This window comes from Myotis brandtii, unplaced genomic scaffold (genome assembly GCF_000412655.1).
Source record: "Myotis brandtii unplaced genomic scaffold, ASM41265v1 scaffold244, whole genome shotgun sequence".
NCBI classification, from domain to species: domain Eukaryota; kingdom Metazoa; phylum Chordata; class Mammalia; order Chiroptera; family Vespertilionidae; genus Myotis; species Myotis brandtii.
In genome coordinates this window covers 3,858,061-3,865,856 of record NW_005359225.1, presented here as the reverse complement: position 1 = coordinate 3,865,856, position 7,796 = coordinate 3,858,061, and the positions used below count along the sequence as shown (strand labels likewise).

At 52.7% G+C, this 7,796-nt stretch overlaps 1 protein-coding gene across 5 annotated transcripts in view; it reads left to right on the top strand.

Annotated features, from left to right (window-relative positions):
- P2RY6 (pyrimidinergic receptor P2Y, G-protein coupled, 6) overlaps window positions 1-4,652 on the top strand; it is a 36,525-nt gene extending 31,873 nt beyond the window's left edge. For 3 of the 5 annotated variants that reach the window (XM_005867103.2, XM_005867105.2, XM_005867104.2), the window contains exons 2-3: window positions 2,359-2,447; window positions 3,444-4,652. In XM_005867103.2, the coding sequence (XP_005867165.1) occupies window positions 2,425-2,447; window positions 3,444-4,464 (1,044 nt within the window). In that variant the 5' untranslated portion in view covers window positions 2,359-2,424 and the 3' untranslated portion in view covers window positions 4,465-4,652. Of the gene's footprint in view, window positions 1-981; window positions 1,035-2,358; window positions 2,448-3,443 lie in introns of those variants that run through there. The other 2 variants (XM_014540444.1, XM_014540445.1) reach the window with 2 other exon arrangements.
- Window positions 4,653-7,796: the final 3,144 nt, after the last annotated feature.

Here is a 7,796-nt window from a genome sequence, read left to right as displayed (position 1 = left end):
CTCTCTCTCTCTCTCTCTCTCTCTCTCTCTCTCTCTCTCTCTCTCTCGGAACCCGCTCCTGCCAGGTCTGGGAGAATAGCTCACCCCTCCTACGTCCTGGGAAGGCAGAATGGATGCAGGAGCCAGGTGACAGCCAGGCCTGGAGCAGACCTGAAGGTTTTCCCTGGATCCTCTCGTGCAGCACTGCGTCCTGCACCGAAGTCAGAGAGGTCTCTGGGGTGTGTCTGAGGGTGACAGGCCCCTCAAAGAAGGGTTCAGGGGCACAGCACGGTTCCTTCCACCAGCTTCCTCCTCCTCCCCAGGACCCTCTGGCCCAGCAGGCTGCTCTCCTCTCAGGCCCTGCCTGCTCCACCTTCCTCCCCACCTGGGAACTCCCCAGGCATCCTCACACCCCTCTCCACCCAGGGCAACCCCCCTCGATCATCAGGGGCTTGCTCCATCCTTCATCCTCTGAAAAGTCTCTTCCACCCTATGGATCGCACTGGTCTTGCCCCTCAAACTAGTCCATATACTGGGTAGGGCAAAAATAGGTTTACAGTTGTTATTCTAGATAATAAGACAATAACTAATAAATAAAAATATAAGAATAAACCATTTGTTCTTGTAAACCTACCTTTGCCCCACCCTGTATAAGTATAGGTAAATGTGCGTATGTATTTCTGTATCTGTATCTATCTACCTTCGTCTGCATCTATATACTGTGTCCTCTTGTACCCAGCAGGCAGTAAGTACTCATTAAATGCCTAGCCTGCAGAAACCAGAAAATAAATTCATGAATGAAAGAATGGCCTGAACAGTGAGTGAAGAGGCGAATGGATAAACTGTACTAATCTTGCCTTCCTGGCTACAGTGGGGGTATCGCCAAGCCTCCTCCTTGGCCTCCCCTTGTGCCTAACTGGTGAGCTGGGCACACAGCACTCCTAACTCATGGGATGAGATCGACAAGACTCCTAGGTGACTTAAGGTGATATGGCGCGTGATATAACAGACTGGAGAATCCAAACATCATCATTTTGCAGTTGCCCAGAATCTGGGTAAAATATTTTCATCAAAATCAAATTTTAAGCCGTAACCGGTTTGGCTCAGTGGATAGAGCATCGGCCTGCTGACTGAAGGGTCCCAGGTTCGATTCTGGTCAGGGGCATGTATGTTGGTTGCAGGCACATCCCCAGTGGGAGGTGTGCAGGAGGCGGCTGATCAATGTTTCTCTCTCATCGATGTTTCTAACTCTCTATCTCTCTCCCTTCCTCTCTGTAAAAAATCAATTAAAAAAAATCAAATTTTAAGTTGGAAGAAATTAGTGTGGGAGTTACGTTTTGCTCTATTATAACTTTTTAAAATCTCATAACTTTACTTAGCAGGTATATCCACATTAGGGACAGCTACCAATTGCCCTGTGCCAAGCACTGATCTTCACAACAGCACTATGAGGCAGGTACTATATCACCCCATTTTATAGACAGGGAAACAGAGGCATGGAGGTTGAGTAATGAGCCTCAGGCCACACAGCTCACACGTGGCAGAGCCGGGATTTGAACCTGGGCATCTGGACCAGAGCCCATATACTCAGCCTCAACCCTCTAGCACCCTCTGAGTGCATTTGCAGGACTTTATATTTTTTCTGGGCCTCAGTTTCTCCCATCTGTAACATAGAGAGAGGGGGGGTATTTGACTCACTATCTCAATGGCAGGTCCACGGAGTTAAGTAGTGAATTCTCTATGGACACCAGTAAATGTGAAAATGCCAATTGAGAAGTGAGCAACAAGAAGTTGCTCATCCACCAGGGGCAAATCCTTCAGGCATCATTGCTACCGGCTCCCCCAAACGTCAGCCTGAAGGGATGAGTGGAGGGATCAGGTGTAGGATAAAACAGCAAGGCATGGCGTTTATTAAGCACCTGCTGCATGTCAGGCCCAGCATACATCTTTCTGATGAGGACATAGGCCCAGAAAAGGTAAGTGGAAGCCCTGGGTTGAACAGCATGGCAGAAGGGAAGGCAGGATTTGAACCAAGCCTCCTGATTCTCTGAAGCTGGGCTTGGAACCTCTACATTCCACGTCCATGGGCTACACCAAGATGCCTCCTGAGTCAGGTGGTTGGGCTCCGGCTCCAACTCCCACTTGGGTTCTGCCTCCAATTCACTAAGATTGAGCAGCCACTTCCCCCTCACTGCGTCTGGATTCCCCTTCCATTAAGTAAGCTGTTGATGCGGTTGCTCCCTCTGCCGTCTGCCTTCAGGAAAGCTGTTTTTACTGTAGTCACCAGAGGGCGCTGTGGCTCCAGCCTTTGCAGCCTTAAGTCAAGTGGAAGGAGGCTTAGGGAACTCCTGAATCACCTAGTTCCCTCTTATTTTGCAGATAAGAGAACTGCAGCCAGAAGAAGGACCCTGGCTTTGGAAGGTGGAGCTCAGGCCGAGGAGGTAGATGCTGTCCTTGGTCGGCTCACGGTGCGTGAATATTTTGTTCATGTTGATTCATTAAGAGTTACCACGGCCCTCTGTGCCTTGGGCCCAGGGCTGGACTCAGACAGAGAGGCACCAGACCTGGCACTTCTCAGGAGATTCCCAATCTGTGAAGGAGAGTCAAACAGGCAGGCCCACCAGGACCACCATCTCCGAACTCCAGGTGCCCAGGGAAGCCCTGGAGAGCGTGATTTAGTGCCTCTAACCTCATAAGATCCTGAGAAGTCGGTGCACCATTCCCTCATTTTTCAGCTAGGAAAGCTGGCACTCAGAGGTGGTCTATCAATAGCTCAAGGTCACATAGCCAGTAAGTAAGTTGGGATTCAAATCAAAGTCCATCCATCTCCACTTATAGAAGAGAGACATTTGACTCAGATTTGGAAGGATGACAGGAAGTTCAGCCCTAGCTGGTTTGGCTTAGTGGATAGAGCATCAGCCTTCAGACTGAAGGGTCCTGGGTTCAATTCCGGTCAAGGGCACATGCCTGGGTTGTGGGCACATCCCCAGTAGGGGGACTGCAGGAGGCAGCCAATCAATGATTCTCTCTCATCATTGATCTCTCTCTCTCTCTCTCTCTCTCTCTCTCTCTCCCCTCCCCTCCCTCCCTCTCCCTTCCTTTCTGAAATCAATAAAAAAATATATATTTAATAAAAATAAAAGTTCACCAGAAAGTCTGGTGAGAAATGGATATTATAAATAGAAATTACTCCTGGCTGGGTAGCTCAGTTGGTTAGAGCGTCTTCCTGATACACCAAGGTTGTGGGTTCAATCCCCGGTCAGGGCACATATAAGAATCAATCAATGAATGTATAAATAAGTGAACAACAAATCTATGTTTCTCTCTTGTATTCCAGGTTTTATGAGGGCTGTGTGGGGTCTCTGTGGGGTGGTATCAGAGATGGTTCGGGTGGGGAGAGGGACAAGGACCTACTGGGTGGTCAGTGAAGGTGGTCACTGACAGATTGTGTGTTGCTTCCCCAGCCTCTCCAGATGTAGGAAGCCCGGTCAGGCAGCCATGGAGTGGCACAATGACACAAGCCTGGCTCTGGGCTCACCGCCGACCACCTGTGTCTACCGAGAGAACTTTAAGCGGCTACTGCTGCCACCTGTGTACTCCGTGGTGCTGGCGGCTGGCCTGCCGCTGAATATCTGTGTCATTGTCCAGATCTGCTCGTCCCGCCGGGCCTTGACGCGCTCGGCCGTGTACACCCTGAACCTGGCTGTGGCTGACCTGCTGTACGCCTGCTCCCTGCCCCTGCTCATCTACAACTATGCCCAAGGTGACCACTGGCCCTTCGGCGACCTCACCTGCCGCCTGGTGCGCTTCCTCTTCTATGCCAACCTACACGGCAGCATCCTCTTCCTCACCTGCATCAGCTTCCAGCGCTACCTGGGCATCTGCTACCCTCTGGCCCCCTGGCACAAGCGTGGGGGCCGCCGGGCTGCCTGGATAGTGTGTGGAGTCGTGTGGCTGGCTGTGACAACCCAGTGCCTGCCCACAGCCTTCTTTGCCGCCACAGGCATCCAGCGTAACCGCACTGTCTGTTACGACCTGAGCTCGCCTGCCCTGGCCACCCGATACTTGCCGTATGGCATGGCGCTCACAGTCATCGGCTTCCTGCTGCCCTTCGCTGCCCTGCTGGCCTGCTACTACCGTCTGGCCCGCCGTCTGTGCCGCCAGGACGGCCCCGCAGGGCCTGTGGCCCAGGAGCGGCGTGGCAAGGCAGCCCGCATGGCTGTGGTGGTGGCAGCCGTCTTTGCCATCAGCTTCCTGCCTTTCCACATCACCAAGACAGCCTACCTGGCGGTGCGCTCTACGCCAGGTGTCTCCTGCCCCGTGCTGGAGGCCTTTGCAGCCGCCTACAAAGGCACGCGACCCTTCGCCAGTGCCAACAGTGTGCTGGATCCCATCCTCTTCTACTTCACCCAAAAGAAGTTCCGCCAGCGGCCACATGAACTGTTCCAGAAACTCACAGCCAAGTGGCAGCGGCAGGGGCGCTGAGCCCCTGGGGCAGGACAGACCCCAATATCTCAGCCACAGCTATTTATTGAGCCCTTGTTTGGACCAGGCCTTGTGGGCACAGACACAGGGCAGCCTGAGCCTGGCCCTGCAGAAGGTCCCGTGAGCCATGGAGAGGCGGAGAAGCCATGTTAAGCTGCTCACACAAATATATGTGACGTGTACTGTAATTGAGGAGTATGCTGCATGCTTTGGAGTCACTTATAAGGGAGTGAGGGAAGATGGGGGTGGGGAGGAGTGAGAGCTTCTGGGAAGAGGCATTTGAGCTGGGTTTTGAGGGATGAATATGAGCAGGGTATGATGTTCCATTCATTCAGCAAACCTTTACTGACATGGTGTGTTCAGGCCTGGGTTGGTTGTGGGCCCCAAAAGAACCAGACCCCATACAGGCTCCCAACTGCTGGAAGGATTGACGCAGTGATGTAAAGGCTGTGACTGAGGGAAGCGTGGCTGTAGGGACGGAGTGCTCGGAGGATGCCCATGACCCAGATCAAGAAGTCAGGAGAGACCTTTTTGGGGGGAGAGGGGAGGAAGGGGAGCATCTGAACCAGATGTTAAAGGCTGTTGGGAGCTCTGCCAGAGGAAGAGGGGAGCATGTCAGTACAGCCTGGGCCAGCCCTATGCTAGGCGCTGCCCTGGGGCAGACAGGCAGGGAGCTGGGGTGGGCAGCATGTGGCCTCCTGTGTGTGAAAGCGGAAAACGTAAGAGCTGTCTTATGGCCACTCTCCAGACAACCAATGGCAGGAGGGGGGCTCAGCAGAAGGAGAAATCAGGGAGTGCTTCTTAGAAGAGGTGGAGCCTGAGGTGGGGAGGAGGCTCCTGGTGAAGGCACTGTGCATACAAAACCCAGAGGCAGAGATGTGCTGCGCTGGGAGGTAAAGCAAGTGAGTTTCAACTCAGCCCAGGGGTTGGGTGTGTGCGGAGTGGAGTATTAAGAAAAGAAGCTGGGTGAGACCAGAGCATTAAATGCCAGGAAGAACCCCAGACCCCACTTACCCTCCACCCACCTCTTCCAGACTCAGGGTATCCACCAGGCCCCTCCAAGGAGGGGAAGTGGCCCTTCGACATTGCTTCATTCTAAAAGGAGAGTCAACAGCTCAGGAGAAAGAGCCACCCAGGGCCATCAGGAGGCTGCTACATGGAGGTCCCGTGTCAGGGGCCTGCTGACCAGTCTCAAGACAGACTGCCCTGCCGGCTTCCTCTGTTCTGCCCTCTCAGCTCCATCATTCTGGCCTGTGGGTGCCTGGAAGGCTGCCCCGAGGCCATCTCATATGGACGCATTTCAAACACAGACCTGAGCCTTTAAAAGGCTTGTAAAGGCATCTTCACTGAAGGTCCAAGGAGGCAGCAAAGGGAAATACCAGGCAAGGCCCTTCCAGGTCCTCACCCGTTCTCCCCCTGCGCACCTCTCCCCTCAGCCACACCTCTGCAGAGCCCCATCCTCTCTGCTCTTTTTCTCTCCTCCCCCACCCCACCCCACCCCTCAGACCCTTCACTCCTCTTCTAGGCCTTATTCCCTCCTGTGGAACAGTCCGGCCTGCCCTTGGCTGCTGGTATACCACACAGACCCTGTACGTGACAGAACCAGCATGGCGAAGTCTTCCTTTTCAGAAGGTAGAGGGAGGAGAGGGATGGGCAGAGCGATAGGGCAAGGATGGACTATATAACTGATTCAATATCTTCCTTTTAGCCCCACCTTATCGCCAAGGCTGTTGGGCAATAGGCACTCAGAGAAGGGCCCTGGAGAGTTAAACTCCATAGAGGTGTCTTGCAGCTGGCGGAGGAAGTGGGAGCACCAGGCCCGGCCCACCTTGGGATCCACTACAAGTGCTGTTGCTGGAGAGGCTTACAATTTGGACAAAAGAAACTTTGATTTTTGGGGGCTACAGTGAGATAGACACATGGTGATGTCAGAAGAAAGAGGCTAGTTATTTTTTTTAAATATATTTTTATTGATTTTAGAGAAGAAGGGAGAAGGAGAGATAGAAACATCAATGAGAGAGAATCATTGATCGGTTGCCTCCTGCACACCCCACACTGGGGATCGAGCCTGCAACCCGGGCATGTGCCCTGACCGGGAATCGAACCATGACCTCCTAGTTCATAGGTCGACGCTCAAAGCCACGCCAGCTGGGCAGCAGCTTGGGTCTTTGACCATTCCAGTTTGGGGCCACTAAATGCAGATTTTTGCCCAAGAGATAAGTATCTCCTTTTTTTTTAAAGCTCTAGTGTTGTTGTTGTTTTTTTAATCCTTGTTACCCACAGCCCAAACAAACCCCTTTACCCAGATTCCATCCTGATAGTAGACCTGGGTGGAGGCAGGTGGGGTCCTGACCTGGGGTGGAGCCCTCCACCAGGTGGGAGCGAGGAGTTCACAGGGTCTGGAGACGTCCAGGAAGGGTTTTTGGAAAAGGTGCAAAGCCTGGGGCGTGGTTACCTCACCTTTGGCTGGAATCTGAGGGGGTGGATGGGCTTCTTGAAGGGGAAAGTAAGAAGGGGGCTGAGTAGAGTCCTAGAACACCAACATTAGGGGACTGGGGAGGAGGAGGAGCCAGAGAAGTGGAGGTAGAAGCCTGAGGGAGGGGGGGAAGGGTGTGGCGTGTGTGATGTGATGAGGCAGTGGAGTTGGGTGAGGGAGGGAGGGGCTGGAGAAAAGGAAGTTTAAGTGATGGGTGGAGAAGTAAAGAAAGGATGGTTCTGAGGGAGACCAGGCTCATGTCAGCAATTGAGGACAGGGAAGGGGGGCGGGGAACATGGGGGACCCAGAGAGTCAGGAACCAGGACTTGATTTGGGGAGATTTCCATTCAAAGTAGGAAAAGCCTTGGGGCACTGGATCTGTCCTAGCAATGGATGCAGCTGCCTCCTCCCTCCCTCATTCATTTAACAAACATTCTCTATGCTCCTTGGAGATGGTGTTGGGAACCCTGAGGCAGCTCAGACCCAGACCCAACCCTCAGAAAGAATCCAGGGGGCTGGGGATGCAGACAAGGAGACAGACAGTTCATCCAGTAAACATTGATTGAGCACCTACTGTATTCCAGGCATCATGCTGGCAGTGGGTCCCTGCCCTCAGGGAGTTCCTAGTCTGATGGAGAATGACAATAATGAAATAACCACAAACACATCTGAATCATTACAATTGGAGAGAAGAGTTCAGAAACATACAGAGGGCTAGGGGGGGCACAGAAGGTCTCCCTAGAGCAGTGATGGCGAACCTATGACACACGTGTCAGAGGTGACACGCGAACTCATTTTTTTGGTTGATTTTTCTTTGTTAAATGGCATTTATATAAAATAAATAGCAAAAATATAA